The sequence below is a fragment of the Onychostoma macrolepis genome, chromosome 04 (genome assembly GCF_012432095.1).
Source record: "Onychostoma macrolepis isolate SWU-2019 chromosome 04, ASM1243209v1, whole genome shotgun sequence".
NCBI classification, from domain to species: domain Eukaryota; kingdom Metazoa; phylum Chordata; class Actinopteri; order Cypriniformes; family Cyprinidae; genus Onychostoma; species Onychostoma macrolepis.
Window position 1 is genome coordinate 2,915,002 of NC_081158.1, and position 16,086 is coordinate 2,931,087.

At 36.5% G+C, this 16,086-nt stretch overlaps 2 protein-coding genes across 3 annotated transcripts in view; both read right to left on the reverse strand.

Moving 5' to 3' along the window:
• LOC131539311 (uridylate-specific endoribonuclease A-like) overlaps positions 1 to 13,830 on the reverse strand; it is a 33,940-nt gene extending 20,110 nt beyond the window's left edge. Inside the window, exons 1-2 of one of the 2 annotated variants that reach the window (XM_058773804.1) lie at positions 12,189 to 13,830; positions 11,793 to 11,944 (exon numbers count right to left, since the gene is read on the reverse strand). In XM_058773804.1, coding sequence (XP_058629787.1) covers positions 11,793 to 11,898 — 106 coding nt within the window. In that variant the 5' untranslated portion in view covers positions 11,899 to 11,944; positions 12,189 to 13,830. Of the gene's footprint in view, positions 1 to 11,792; positions 11,945 to 12,112; positions 12,137 to 12,188 lie in introns of those variants that run through there. The other variant, XM_058773803.1, reaches the window with a different exon arrangement.
• LOC131539312 (stonustoxin subunit alpha-like) lies at positions 5,789 to 11,872 on the reverse strand. Its single transcript, XM_058773805.1, has 3 exons — positions 10,828 to 11,872; positions 7,320 to 7,367; positions 5,789 to 7,091 (listed from the first exon to the last, which is right to left on the reverse strand). The coding sequence occupies exons 1-3, from the start codon at positions 10,967 to 10,969 to the stop codon at positions 6,550 to 6,552; spliced, it is 732 nt and encodes a 243-aa protein (XP_058629788.1). The 5' UTR covers positions 10,970 to 11,872; the 3' UTR covers positions 5,789 to 6,549.
• Positions 13,831 to 16,086: the final 2,256 nt, after the last annotated feature.

Consider the following 16,086-nt stretch of genomic DNA (forward strand, 5'->3'; position numbering starts at 1 on the left):
AAGTTTAATGCACTTCATGATGTTAATAACAAGGAATGGAATATATTCTATTTATCTTTGTATTTTTTATATCAATATGGTCCAAGATTATCCTATTTAAATCAATATGATAAATGAGTCAAAAGTAATCAAAAAATCATCAAAAAGTTGTCTGATTATATTTCCTAAAATGTGTAATGTAATGGATTACATTACTAAGCACAATTTGTGTCAATGGAGCTCTCTCCTAATGAGCTGATGATCTGAATCAGGTGTGTAACAAGGGAGACATGCAAAATGTGCAGAGCAGGGGGTCCCCAGGACCAGGTTTAGGAACCAAAGTTCTAAAACAGTTTAAAAACTTTATATTTAAACACCTATAATTCTGGATCTTAAAATGATTATAGAAAACTGGGCTGACAGTGGCAGATTAAAGCTTTCTAACACTTCAACTTTGAAAAGGGTCGAGTCAGTTCTGTATCATTAGTTGTGTTCATGTTCACAGTAAGGCTCACAGGGAAATGGTCAGACAGCCTTATTTTGTCGAGTATTTCACAACTTTCTACATAATCAATATCATTCTTCAACATAAAAGTATAGTGTAATCTGGACATTGTTGGGGGGTTGACTTGCCTATATATGTATGTGAATTTAGACTCTTGACCATGCTTTTTCCTCCAGACATCTGACAGATTCATTCCTCTCATGAACATGTTCAGTATGTTTCTCAGTGCAGCATGTTTTGGGATCTCTTTGTTTGCATCCAGTTGAGGATGAAGAGTTGTGTTAAAGTCTCCACCAATTAGAAGATTGAAATTCAAAGAATTTAAACTGATGAAAATCTTCTCCATGAGATTACTTTTTGAATCATTAGCATCAGGATGGTAATACACATTTACAAATGTGTACTTCAGATTATCAATCTCAACATGAACTCATGCATAATCTCCATCCTCACAAAAAAGCTCTCAGACAATTGTGTGGTTTATTGATTATAATGGCAACACCTCTACTGTCTGATCTGAAGTATGTCATATACATTGTCTTCTGGTGGTTGTCAGTTTTCTCTCTGTATGTCTGATTGTTACGGAACCGACAAGACAAGAGGCGAGCGGATCCATTTGCAGGGTTTTATTTAATATTCATGGCCATTGCCACTGTAGGGTTTGATACATAAATATAATTTAATTTAGCTCAAAGGGATTCATTAATGATTTTATAGGGAATTTGAACAGAATCACTGTTCTGCGGCTGATCACTGAGTCGGCAGCGATTCACTGAACGAGTCGTATAACATTAATTCTGCACTGGATATTAAAATCCAAAATATAGTGAAAACACTGTTAATAAGCACAGTAACAAGATCGGCAGATTAAGACATTAACTTGTAAGCACAAAACGCTAAAACAACGTCAAAACGCGGTGGCGAGAAGAAGAAGGGAGAAGGGAAGAAGGGGACGAAAGAGAAGGGATGAGAGAGCGAGATTTGATGCTGTCCTGAGGTTTTAAACTCGGCTTTTTGGACACATCCCATCTGGTGTCTTGACCAGTTAGATAGGCTATTATCTTAGCTAGGGTTGTTCCTTCCATCATAAATCAGTTTGTTATCTGGTCACATGGTCTGGATTTTACACACTCTTGCAAAGTATACTTTGGATGTGATTTCTATAACCAGAATATGATACATTTGACAAAGAATCAATTGAAAGAAACGTTTCAAGCTAGAATTGTCAAACTCATACATACCAAACATGAATAAACCTTAAAGTCATTCAATAGTTATTAAACAGACATACATAATATGTGCTTAAAACATGATAGTCTAATGTGTGGGTTACATACATAATATAGTGTTATGCCTAGAAATGTCCTTCTAGGATGATTTTATATGCATATGAAAAAGAAAGTCTCGGTATAGTTCTGTGGAGATCAAAAGACATGTTCTTTGGACAGAGGAATTTCAGTCTGGTTCTTTGTCTTGTATGTGTGGGGGAAAAGTCAATCTAAAGAAGCTCGTGATTTCTCTTGTGGAACACATGTGATGGCCATCTCTTTGACCATTAATCTTGACTATTTACCCCAAATTTGACGATCTCCTTCCTGCGTTGGACTTGTCAATGAGTATTCTTTTGTCTTAATGTTGCAAGCTATCCTGTGAAAGAGGCTTGTTGGTAAGGCTTGCTCCAGATTCATGGCGCTTAGGAATGTGATTTATGGTGTCCTGTTTTCTTGGGCCTCTTCTGGAATTTCAGCTCCTCATGTTTCGATGTTCTGATCGAATCTTAGTTTTGTCTGACTCGTTCTGATGCTACACCACTCCCTCGCATATAGTCTTCCGATCACAAAATATGTCTTTAAAAATTTAAACCAATATATTGTTTTCTGTGAACGAGGAAGCAGAATGATTTTCACATAATTTTGAAGTAAATATTCTAGACTACAAGACTGATTACTCAAAAGTCTTATTCAGAACTATTTAGTGTGGGTTTTATGGCCCAAAACGTACTAACCACGCATAATAACTTTTTTTCTAAAAGATGCAAACATGTACATCCATCTTGGTCACATATTATTGTAGCACAGTTTGTACTGAATACAAAAATTTACGGGTGGGTCAATAGTATGTTTTAAGTAGCTGAAATAAGCACAAATATCAGGGCATGTCAAAAAACTCAAGGGCCCCAAAATGACCTCAGACCCCAGAGGGTTAACCACTTTGATTTTGTTCTCTCCTATCGACCAGGTTCAAAGAATCAAAAGCCTGATGCTCTCTCCAGGCAGCTTGATCCACCCAACATGGTTTCAACCCCGGTGAAGAGCATTCCCCCCTTCAGGATTGTGGCACCAGTCAGATGGGGAATAGAGACCATGGTTAGAAAGGCATAGCAGCAGGAGGCTGACCCAGGTAATGGGCCTCCAGGCCGTCTCTTTTTACCTAAAGCAGTGCGCTTTGATGTTTTGCAGTGAGGACATTCCTCCTCAATCACATCCCACCCAGGATCTAGTAGTTCTTTTTTTTTTTTTTTCTACCAAGGAGTGCTTTTTTGAGTTCCTCTGTGGCAAATTCCTGTTAAATGCCTCTAAGAGTGTATTCTGGTTCTTTGAATTTTTTTCACATTGAGTAAAGAACTTTAAATAAAATACCACAGAAGTGATGTTCAAATACTAAACAGAGCTGACTTTGACTTGCTTAAAAGAATCAAAACTTTTAAACTAAATTTGATTGTATCATATTAAATACTTCATAATTAAACGCTGAAATCTGCAGCTGCCGCTGCCATAGTTACCAGAACAGCATTGCGACCAATGACCAAGCAAAGAGCAGGGAGATTGTTTACCCAGAGAATTGTACTTCTGACACGGGAGGAAAAACAACAAAAGAGGACCTTGAGAAAACATCCTGATACTCTTTTTGCTGACTACAAAGATTCGACCAATGGTCAAACAGGGAAAAGGGAAAAAAATAACTTAATCTTCTACACCACACTGATTACAGAATTGAAATCAGCCATCGATGATGAATACCAGCATGTTGTTAAAACAGAAAAAAAGATGGAAAAGTATTTACCATATTTCAAGATGAAATGCATGACACAAAATATATCTTTCTCAAAATAACTTTTTTCACACTACTGGTACTTTGCCTGTGCAAAGCCGTGAGGAAAATCTAAATTTATTTGAGAAAGCCTTTGCTGAGCTGAAAGCCAGAGTGTACAGAGAGAGAGACCAGGCCCAAATCAACAACCCAAATAATCCTCCACCTCCACCATCTGACAATCAGCTTAGAGATGGAGAAGAAAGAGCTGAAGAAAGAGACCAGCCACAACCTGCTGTTGAAGATACTAGCTCCTCCATCACTGATGAGTTCAGTAAACTGTCCGTTAAGTAAATTACAAATAAGGGAATGTCTCCATGTTACGATTGATTTATTATTATTATTATCATCATTACTCTTCTATGTATCTTCCTGGTGGCATGTTTCTCTCACTTTCAATCATGAGTTTGTGCATCAAGATTTTGTTTTCAGATGCATATTAATTCTAAAATATTTCCACCTGTATTGGAGCATTGTTTGTCCCGTCCTCTGTGCCTTCATTCTATTCTAACACATTCCATGTTTATGACTGCCTCCACACCTTAAACATCTCCGTTTACCCTTTCAGACTGCAGCAACATGTCTGTATTTTTGGCATTTAAAGAGTCAAAGTGGTGGAGGTATGTTAGGTTTAACTGCGTAATTTACACATCCAATATCTGTCCTCATCAAATTGTATCATACTTTTATAGGTAGGAGGAAACCACTAACTATTTTATCACTCTATTATACTCTATTTTACAAAACAATAAAGCTTAACTGGACAAAAATGCCTTAATCAAAACTCAAAACTTTCTTTTATATACACACATACATATACGTTTGTATGAATATATACACATATATATATACACACACACAGTATATCTACACATACAAACACACTAGGTTTACAGATTTCTGCCATCTGTTGTAATTTTTGCTTTGGTAGACAGGGTAGTTAAGACACGATTTCTCGGACGTTGAAGACTTTTTCTTTCTACATTTCATCTTGTATTAGCTATAGGTTTAGTTGTAAATGGGCTAGAAAGGTTCCTTTATGTTTTATCCTTTTCTTTTATTTGGCATGGTCCTGTCCCTTTGTCCTCCCCAGTTCCCAAGTATGGAAAATTTGCATATGCTTGGTTGAAACTATTATTTTTCTCTTTTTTCTAGTTTGTAAATATTTACTGGTCACAGCCTGTTTAAATTAAAAACAAGTTCACTTGTTCTCACAGTCTCCCGTTTGTCTTATTCACTTTTTGCAGTGTTTTAACAATACTTATAACTGGCCTAATGTTCCCCTTCTTACCCCTAGACCTTTAATAGCCAAAGAAGGGATGTAACAATGATGCAGAAAAAAAAAGTGCACAGCAATGAATGGGTGACTCTGTCACGAATCCGGTCTATGAACTTCCGTTCACTCACCACCAGAGGTCACTCGCTCACCACATTGACTCTCACAACACCCATCACACTGGACTCAATTTCCCATCATCCATTGCACTGATTGCACACACAGCTGATTGCGCTGATCACACCCCTACTTAAGCCATGGACTTTCTCTCCCTCACTGCCGAGTATTGTATGCATTTATCACTGTTCTAGTTGTTAGCTACTCTACAGAGCCCTGTTAGTTTCCTAGTCTTGCCTGTCTCGGATTGTGTTTTCCCCTGCCTGGACTACTGCTTACGTTTTGGATTACCTCTCTTGTCAAGCCCCTTTGGAGACTGTTCGCCGATCGTCGACCCACGCTTGTCCTAGGATTACTCTTTGTCTTGTCCCTGCCATACCTGTTTGCCATTGTTTCGACCCTGCCTGTATTTATGACCATGTCTTTAAATAAAAGCTTGCACATGGATCCGCACGTCTCACGTCTCGTCAGCCCCGTTACAGACTCAAAATATCAAGAGTGCAAAATAGACACACTTCACCCACCCCTCACAGTCACTCACTCTCACACACACACACACACACACACACACACACACACACACAAACAAACACACACATTTTTTTTTATTTAATTGCATTAAATTAACCTGGGAACCTTATAACTTGTTACATTCAGAAAACATTCATTTTAATAATTTTAATTTAATCAACATGACAAAAAAACAAAAACTTGAAAATAAGTTTAAAGTGTTTTTCTTGTTATAACATCTTGTTATAAAATTATAACATCATGGACATATGTGTGTGTGTGTGTGTGTGTGTGTGTGTATAAAACTGGCTTGCAGATATATTTTTAATGTTACTCATTGTCAGGTGAAACAAGGGATGAAGAAGGACGGATGCAGAGGTTAAAATAGGGTAACTTTGTTGCAAAAGCTTACAGCAAAAGGAAGCATGATTTCAAACTGAATTGAATTTACAAAAAAGGACAAGTACACAGTAATAAAATTATAATATATGCTATAATTATATATATATCACATAATTATCAAAAACATTTTATGTAAAATCCATCCTAAGACTCTATGACATATACAAATTACATGTCACTGACATGTTACTGATATATTACACATACAAAGTTATATATGTTGTATTATATTGCAAAATATGTATTATAAATGTAACTTTATCACACATTTTTTATGTTAATATGTGTCAATGTATGGAATCTTTTCATTTTCTAATTGGTTTCATATATAGCTGTTGTTTTTTTATCTATATGAGCATATTAGGACATTTCATATTTAAGACATATTTGACCCTGGAAATATGTATTACACATACATAAACATATACAATATATGGGAAAAATGTATGTCAATATATGGAATTTTTCCCATTTCTAATAGGTTTCATATATGTTTTACTTTATTTGAGCATATATTGCATATATTGATATTTCATATATGCACATTACATTTCCGTATGGGATATATGAAGATTTATTACACACATTTATTCTAACATATTTCAGTGACAGAAGAGAGAAAGAGACTCAATAACATCATGCAGCTCAAAGTATTATGGGTAGACTCGCTCTACAGTCTGTTCTGATTCATCAACAGTTTCACTGATGATCCTTTAAAAATCCTAAACCCAGGATAGAGCGGCTGAGTGAATGTGGTCTGGACTGTGTGGATGAGGCTCATTGTTTCAGAGACGCTGTAGAAGGACAGAGTTCCTGCACTGTGATCCACATACACTCCTATTCTACAGCTGACGGACTCTACAGGGAGTTCAGTCCGGATCTTTTTGTGTCTGAATGAGTAACTGGATGGAGAGCAGAACAAACTCCAGGACTGATCATTATATCCAAACACACACTCATCACCCCATCCCTTCCTGCTGATGCTCTTATACGACACTGATATATACACACCTCTATCTCCACTCCACTCAATCTCCCAGTAACAACATCCACTCACACTCTCATTACACAACACCTGAGGATGCACATCAAATCTGTCTGGATGATCAGGATGCAGCTGCTCTGTGTCAGTGCAAATAGTCACTGTGTTGCTCTCAGACAGACTGAGGTTTTTATGTGCTGTGTTTTGATCCAAAGTGAGCGGATAGGAAACTGAAAGAAATAAAATACACCAGAATCAGGAATTATGAATCTGATCTTTTAATGTGGCTGAACTCTTCATGTTCAATATATCATCAGTGTCTCATGACAGCTTAAATATTCTTTGCAAATCATCAATTAAATGATCAGTAATAAAACTCCTTTATCAGGTTTTCTTTCACCCTCTACAGGAAGAACATGTACACAGTGAGTTTTTCTGCTTGTTTTTTAGTGACTTACATTGTAGGAAGTTGTTCCTGGTCCAGAGAAAAAAGTTGAAGAATGTGACTGTGGAAATCAACAGACATGAACAATGTGATTATCATGTCAAGAGAAAATAATCCTCCATCCATTCCTAAGACATTTCTAATATGATCTTCTACATGACATGAGATGATGGAGGATATTTCTAAGAATGAATGAGAATAACCTGTAAATAATTAAAAATATGTAACACTTTAGTATAGGGACCAATTCTCACTACTAACAAGTTGCTTATTAGCATGCCTATTATTAACATATTAGCTTTCGATTAGTACTTATAAAGCACATATTCAGCATAATATAGCTAAAATTAATTACCATACTAAATATTAATAAGCAGCAAATTAGTAGCTTATTGAGGCAAAAGTCATAGTTAATGGTCTGTTAATACTGATAATTGAACCTTAAAATAAATTGTGACCGTTTGTTTAGTTCAAACGTTTACTAACATAACTTTATGAAAGTAAGTGTAAAATAGTAAGACAATTGTTGCATCACTGAAGCTGTAACTTCTTAAAGCTAAATAATATTAAATCAGCACACTCAAATGAGTAATATTTATGTACATATGAGAATACTTGCAGTAAGCACAATGAAGCGTTAGTTGTATGATTACTACACTAATAGTCAATTATTTTTTTAAATTTCATATTGCATTATGAATATATTGTTTTCACAAAAGAATGACATGCACCAACTGGTGGATTTTGTGTGAAGCACAACACACTTAGTTAATTTCTAAGAAGTGTGCCTCCAGGAATCACAGTGATCATGCGTGAAAAACATGCATTCTTCAAGGCCACACCTGTAAGAATAAACTGAAATCTGGGACTTCTCTGTAAAGACAATGATCGGTATTTACTCCCTATTGGTTCTAACTGGCTCCAACGGTTACACACTGATTAAGTGCTACAATTTAAGTGACTGAAATATTCAGTGTTTGTTTGGTCTATTCTGACATATGTGCAGTGAATATTTAAAATTAATTTTAAAAGACTGCTGATATTATGTTAAATTCTCAGCATGGTCACTAAGGACAAGAATGCTTTTATCATAAATCTACTAAAGATCATTTTTAAGAATGTTATGCAAAACTCCAGTCCAAGTGGATGTACACTATACCCTGAAATAATATCAAAAGCAGCAGTTTAGATATTTAAAATGTAAAAAAAAAAAAAAGTAAAAACAGATGACAATGAGAGTAACATAGTTGTCAGGACACATTGATGCATTGACACAAGTCATTTAAATTTAAAGCAACAGCTAATCGATAAAATCGGTAGTAATCAATGATGAAAATAATCGACAACAAATATTAAGGATTAGTCGCTGTGGTGAGGGGGGCGTGGTTCAGCAAGGTCTGCAGTGGGAGAGATGAGCAGTGAGTAAGGCAATGGGCTCCACGGTTGCTATAGTTACTACATCTTACAATTAACGGAACATAAAATACAAAACTAAATATTTAAATAAATAAATAAAAATGTGGGCTACACGTTTCTGGCTGCTTTGTGTACAGTTGATACCAGGGAAACCGCTATATTTCTGCCGTTCCGAAAGCACCACCTGCTGGCAGAGAATGAATTTGTATTCTCAATAAGCTTGTCTGCTATTTTTGTTCAGACCAATGTGAAAATCAACCCATGTTTTTACGCTCCAAACATGCAGATTTGTAAATGTGAACTGGTGGATCGACAAGAAGATAATGCATTATAAAATCTAAACAATCAAGACAGTAAAAAATAATATATATATATATATATATATATATATATATATATATATATATATACACACACTGTTAATTAATTTAATTGATAATAATTGTTAAAATATAAAAATTGATACAACTCATCCATTTTCTTAATTTATATAAAACTTTGTTTTTGTGAAAACCTGTAAATATAGTAATGTGGGAGTCATGACAATGGAGTTGGGGATCCAAATGCAAGGTTTTATTTTAACAAACGTGGTCAAACAGGCAGGGTCGAACACCAGCAAATGGTATAATCCAAGGCAGAGGCAAAAGCGTAATCCACAAACAGGCAAAGGTCAGGGCAGGCAGCAAACAATCGCAAAAACAAGGAAACAATCCAGGGTCAAAACTAGTGATGGGCGCTTTCAAAGCACTGCTTTGTGAAGCTTCACAACTTTTGTGAAACAGTTCTTTCAAAACAGTGGTTCGGAGCATGTATCAAACTGCCAAAGTCACAATTTCAGCAAACGAGTCTTTATTATGTCATAACTGTTTCGAAACAATTTGAAATTTCAATGGTTTGCCGTTGGGGGGCAATCTCTGTGAACCCATGAATCATGGTTTTTACCTGATCTCGGATCAGTTTAATCAATTTGTAGATATTTTTAACGAGACATTTGTGTAATTAAAAAGGATGAGAAGTAGTTAATAGTCACTTACTGTCCTCTATATAGAAGCTGTCTAAAAAAACTTGACAAATTAATATAAAATATTTTGAAAAGCACATATTGTAACGATGTGGGTGCTGTAAGGAGCACAGAGTGACGATGAACTTCAAATAACAGTCTTTTAATAAATCCACAGGGGAAACTCAGAGAGAACGCAGCACAACCAACATGAAACTTAAGCAATAACAGACAAACTCGAACTCAATGGACAGGAACTAAAATAGGGCCGATAATGAGGGGCAGACAGGTGAACACAATGAAGGTGATTAACTAATAATGAGAACAGGAACCAAACCAAATAAGGACAAACAAGAACTAAACAGGAACATACACGTGACATGTCGCCCCCCTCCCGGAAGGCTGGTGCAGGGCAGGAACAGGTAGGAGACAAGGAAAGCCTCAAGGGCAGATCAGGGAGTTCAGGGGACCATGGCGGAGCAGACAGTTCAGGGAGCTCTGTGTTATATCAGCTCTGTGTTATGATGTCTTCAGTTTTATTTTAGGAGAAGATTTTTACTAAAAGTATCATTTAAATAGCGTTAAACATTTCAGAATATCAAGGGTTACTAGTTTAAATGTTTAAAGGTCCCATGGCATGAAAATTTCACTTTATGAGGTTTTTTAACATTAATATGTGTTCCCCTAGCCTGCCTATGCTCCCCCAGTGGCTAGAAATGGCGATAGGTGTAAACCGAACCCTGAGTATCCTGCTTCGCCTTTGAGAAAATGAAAGCTCAGATGCCAAATCTGGAATCTTTCCTTTATGTCGTCATAGGGGGAAAGGTTACCTCCCCTTTCTCTGCTTTGCCCGCCCATGAGAAAATGAGCTACCACCGTGCGAGGCGAGCGCAATATTTTTTTTCCTCGAGAGACATCATGGCTTGCAAACGAGCGAAGCATGACAGTTGCTCAGTGTTTGGATGTACAAATGAACACTGAAGTATTTTTTTTTGTTCCTTCATCCGAGCCTATGGCTAGCATTAGCTACATGATAATAACTGTAACAGCATACATAAACAAACCAACTAAAGTACCGTATCCAGACACAATATTTTAAACTAACCATTCGGAGACGTCCTGCTGTAGCCGATGAGTTGCAACTTCTTCATCTGGTGCTTCTCCATCCAGATCAGATTCTGGGTCAAACTGAAAAGCTTGAAGGACTGTGTGTCTACGAGCCATTGCGATACATCCACTGTCAACATTAGCGCATGGTAGCGCAAGCTGGTTAAGGCCACACACCCACCCTCCACCTTGCCCCGCTTCTCTCGTCCTCATTAGCATTTAAAGCTACAGACACAGAATGGCACGTCCTAAGGAAAGCTCATTGTGGGACTGGCTCGTAGTGGCTGAAATTCTGCACCAAGGCTGAATTTTGGGAAACAGACCTCAGATACAGTATTAGGGACCACTTAGGCCTATATAAAAGCATCCAAAAAGCAGCATGTCATGGGACCTTTAAATTTATTTATTTATTTTTTTTACAAATGTAACACTAGTGTACCAGGTTTTTTTTAGCATTAAAACTATGTCTTGTAAAGCCAATTTTTGCATGGATGTAAATATAGTTTATGCTTTCCTCTGTTAAATCACTTTGCAATAAAACACTGTCTACATAAAACAACTTTAAATATGACAATGCATATATTGTTTTTGAAATGGCGCAGATAAATGACATTGAAACTAACCAGAGGGAAGAAAAATTAAATAAAAAAAGAGATCTCTTTAACAAGATCTCTCTGGTGGTGGATGACTTTATTTATACAGTGATTTTAACAATACAGATTGTGTCAAAGCAACTTTACTGTATCAAATAGCAAAATAGTGTGTCAATAATGTAAAATGACTAGATTAAACACTCAATATAACAGATGTTTTGTCTCTAGGTGCTAATCTTGGGGGAAAATGCTAAAGGGATCTGAAAAGTTACAAAATTTAGCATATTTCAAATATAGAAATATAAATTCCTTAGTTTCTCTTTTTTTAAATGGCTCATTTAACAACTTAATTTTAACAATAACATGTTACCTCGCTTGTGTTTGTTTTTCAGCTGCTCAGCTAGAGTGTTCTGCTTATTCTGCTCCAGGAGGTCCAACGTGATCCTCTCAGCTTGTTCTGGTCCGAAACGATTCATTGTCAGATCCACTCTGTCGGGAGTATATTCCTTCTCCAGATCAGCACTTGAAACACAGTAATGACCCTTTAAGCAACATTTAAACCTCTTCAGTTTATCTGTCTAGATCTTAATTGGTTTAAAAAGATTAAGTAAGTTTTATTAATGAGCACAAAAATTAATGAGCAAAATCTTGATAGGTCAGAATTTTATGAAGCAGTATATACTAATTTACCAGTAAAATGAAGACAACTGTAGGCTTCTGGTTTCACCTCTGAACTGTTTTTTTCAGAACAAGCTCTGAAGCTTACCTCCGGGAAAACAAGTGAAACCAGTTTTTCAAGAGAGACGTGAGAAAACCCTGGAGGGAAATCACAGTCTGTCATTTTCCTAGGAATTGTTTTAAAGAAAAAGTAAGGTTTTCCATCTTATGTGTTTCAATTACAACTGTGTTCCAGTCTTCTAGAATGGGTGGATTAAATTGAAGCCATTTACAAGTAATAGCCTTTTTAGCTGCAACCAGGAATATTCTCCATAGATACAGTTGAAGACAAAATTATTAGCCCCCCTATGAAATTTCAGTTCTTTTTTAGATATTTCCCAAGTGATGTTTAACAGAGCAAGGGAATTTTAACACAGTATTTCTCATTATATTTTTCATCTGGAGAAAGCCTTATTTATTTCAATTTGCCTGGAATAAAAATGGCTAAGGTCAGTATTATTAGCCCTCTTAAGAAATTATCTGTTTGATTGGCTACGGAAAAAACCACTGTTGTTCAATGACTTGCCTAACTAACCTAACTTGCCTAAATTAACCCTCTAAGCCTTTAAATTGCACTGTAAGCTGAGGATTAGTATCTTTCAAAACAACTAGTAAAATATTAATTACTGTCATAATGGCAAAGACATTAAAATTAGTTTAGACTTGAGAAAAAGAATTGTTAATCCTCACAAAGGAGGAGAAGCATTTACACGTTTATCAAAGTGTTTCAAGTGTCAAGAACTGCCGTGAGAAGTATTATCAAGAAGTTTGAAGAAACCCACACAGTGGAGAACAGCGGCAGGAAGTGAAAGATTTCAAAAACTTTGTAAAGAAAACTGTTTAGAGAGGTTTCTAAAGATGCAAGAACAACTGCCAAGACACTAGTGAATGATTTAGTCATGTCTGGGATTGATATCTCAACGAAGACGGACACTAGAGGCCCGGACAGGAATGGACTGCGAGGTTGCCGACCAAGAAAAACTACTCTTCTGAAGAAGAGACACCTCCAAGCTAGACTGAAGTTTGAAGAACAACCTGGAGAAAAACTATGCATACTAGAAACGTGTCCTTTGGTCAGATGAGACAAAAGTAGAGCTCTTTGGTCATAGAGATGTTGCCTATGTTTGCAGTAAGAAGGGACAGGAGCTCAACCCACAGAACACCGTCTCCAGAGTGAAACATGGAGGGGGGAGTGTAATGCTGTGGGGATGTTTTAGTGCGTTTGGAGCTGGGAATCTCGTCATGGTCAAAGCAATCATGAAAACGAAAGACTACGAGAAGATTTTGAAAAAGACAACCTTAGACAGTGCCGCAAAAATCGGCTGCCGCCTGATAAAAGCGATGCATTCTGGTTAGAACGTTTGTCTGACTTTGATCAGCGCTGCAGCCGCCTTACGATCACATGTTCCATCAAAGTACCGCGAGAGCAAAACGAGACCAGCCGCCGAGGTCAGGCGCTGCAGTTACTCAAAATCGGCTGCAAGAGCCTCGATGACAACACACTTTATTCTCATTGGTTAGATTCTGTGATGGTAAGCACGAGGTGTGTTGCATGTTTATTCTAACAATTCAATTCCAATAATGCTCACAAATCTGTGCTTTTTTTAACAGTAAAAGCACTTTTAGTGTAATCGCACTGTTATATTGAATCATGTTTATCAATAAAACACAGATAAAAGCATATATACCCCCACTTTATTGTTATTTAAATAGTATTATGTTAATGTTGAACTTTATTCATGAACAGATGGCGCTGTATTAAGCAGTACATAAAACGTGTTTCTGTTGCTCATGAAAACGTTTCTGTGTATTTGAAAAATATAGCATTTAATTTACTTCGTCTGTGATAAGAGCATGCAAACACCATGCGAGCATCACTACCGGGAGCAGAAAGTGTCCGACTTGACATCTCCACTTTTAATTCCGCCCCGACTGCAAGCGGCTGCTCTCGCCAGCTGGTGGCAGGCTATTGTAGTGCATCTCGAACGCACCTATTGCCTCCTCTCATGTGATTTTCCCCCATTCATCTCAATGAGCCTTGAGAAAAGTCACCGCACGCTTTGGGGTCTCTGTTTTAAGTCTATGGACCGAAGGGAGGCAAGCCTCCGCTGTAACTTTACCTGCGGGTGTCGCTGTTGGACAGCGTTACTTTATAAAAACGAGTGACTTTTAATATCATATTTAATCATATTTGCGCTGCTTTATTTTTGTAATATTGATTATTTTCTCATCCAGTTTTGAGGAGAGGAAACACCGCCTCCTTGCCTCCTCAGAGTAAACGCTCCTGATATCGGCATGGATTACTTCTACAATAACTCTGTATTTTTGAAGCTTGCAAATACTGATTATCTAGACTCTCAATGGATTAACAAAATATTATGAGAGAAAATTAAAAATATATTCATTTGTGTTCTAAAGACAGACAAAAGTCTTATAGGTTTGGAATGACATGAGGGCAAGTAAATGATTTTTTGTGTGAACTATTCCTTTAAGAAAGGAAGAGCAAGAATGATGACTCTCCAAATCAGACAACTCCAAAGTTGGTTTGAGTTCTGCAATGAAAAAACACAGATATCAATGGTTTACATAAAATATGAACATGTAATCACACTGTTGTTGCATCAAAATGTGAAGTAAACAGGCAGGAGACAACAGAAACATTTATTTTCTAAAAATAACTTACATCCATCTCAAAAGAATGATGCTTTCCTATGTCTATGGCTTTCAATATCTACAAAAACAAACAAACATTCTTTTACTGTTAGTAAAAAAAAAACTGATAACATGGAATTATGAAGTTTACTTGCCTTAAACTGTCTTTCCCTCTCTTCTGAAGAAGCTGAGAAAATCGCCTCCTCCTCACACAAGCAGGCGTCTGTGTCCTTAACTCCAAAGTTAGTTTGAGTTCTGCAATGAAAAAAAGGGACATCAATGGTTCACATAAAATATGAACACATAATCATACTGTTGTTGCATCAAAATGTGAAGTAAACAGGCAGAAGACAACAGAAACATTTATTTTCTAAAAAATAACTCACATCAGTCTCTAAAGAATGAAGTTCTCCTATGTCTCTGGTTTTCAACATCTACAAAAACAAACATACTCTTAGTAAAAAAAAAAAAAATTATAACATGATGGAATTATGAAGTTTACTTGTGTAAGGTAATATTTAATGTAAACTAGGTCAATTTAGCTCAAAGGGAATCATTTGTGATTTTATAGGGAATTTGAACAGAATCACTGTTCTGCGGCTGATCACTGAGTCGGCAGCGATTCACTGAACGAGTCGTATAACATCAACTCTGCACTGGATATTAAAATCCAAAATATAGTGAAAACACCATTAAATAGAGCACAGTAACAAGATCGGCAGTTTAAGACATTAACTTGTAAGGACAAAACACAAGATACTTCTCTTTTCAATATAAGTAAGACTTTATTTATATAAACCTAAGACATGTAAACTAATCTAACATGAACACACGCATTCACACATTGTAGAAAAAGAGAAAGTGAGGAAAGGATGAGTTTAGAGAATGAAAATGTGTAATCTCAAGTTTACAGCAATATGTGCAATTGCATAGACCTGAACAACCATCTATCACTTAATTAACCCTCGCGTTGAGTTTCTCAATGAGGCTAAAATTTATATTAAATGCACCAGCTCAGAAAAAATCTGGGGTTTACTTGCTTGCATTGCCATTGTGTTAAGGCAGTGGTTCTCAACCGGTGGGGCGCGCCCCGGACACTCTCCCGGGGGGGCGCGAGTAGGCTACAGGATGGGAGAAAAATAAAACTGAAAAAAAAAAAAAAAAATTGCTATTTTTTTTTTAATCATTAAACTACTGTCATAAAAAGTTATAGTTTTGTATATACATAACTCCTGAATAAAAATTCAAATGTGTTTGGACTGATTTTTTAAAAAAAAAAGAGTTTTGAACAAATT

Bases quoted from the DNA above. Each gene is read 5' to 3' on its own strand.
- LOC131539312 (XM_058773805.1), bottom strand. From the start codon at position 10,969: ATGTTGACAGTGGATGTATCGCAATGGCTCGTAGACACACAGTCCTTC. The intron at 7,368-10,827 runs GTTAGTTTAAAA...TGATTTCCACAG, and splicing joins CAGCAGGACGTCTCCGAATG to TCACATTCTTCAACTTTTTT. The intron at 7,092-7,319 runs GTAAGTCACTAA...TATTTCTTTCAG, and splicing joins CAGGAACAACTTCCTACAAT to TTTCCTATCCGCTCACTTTG.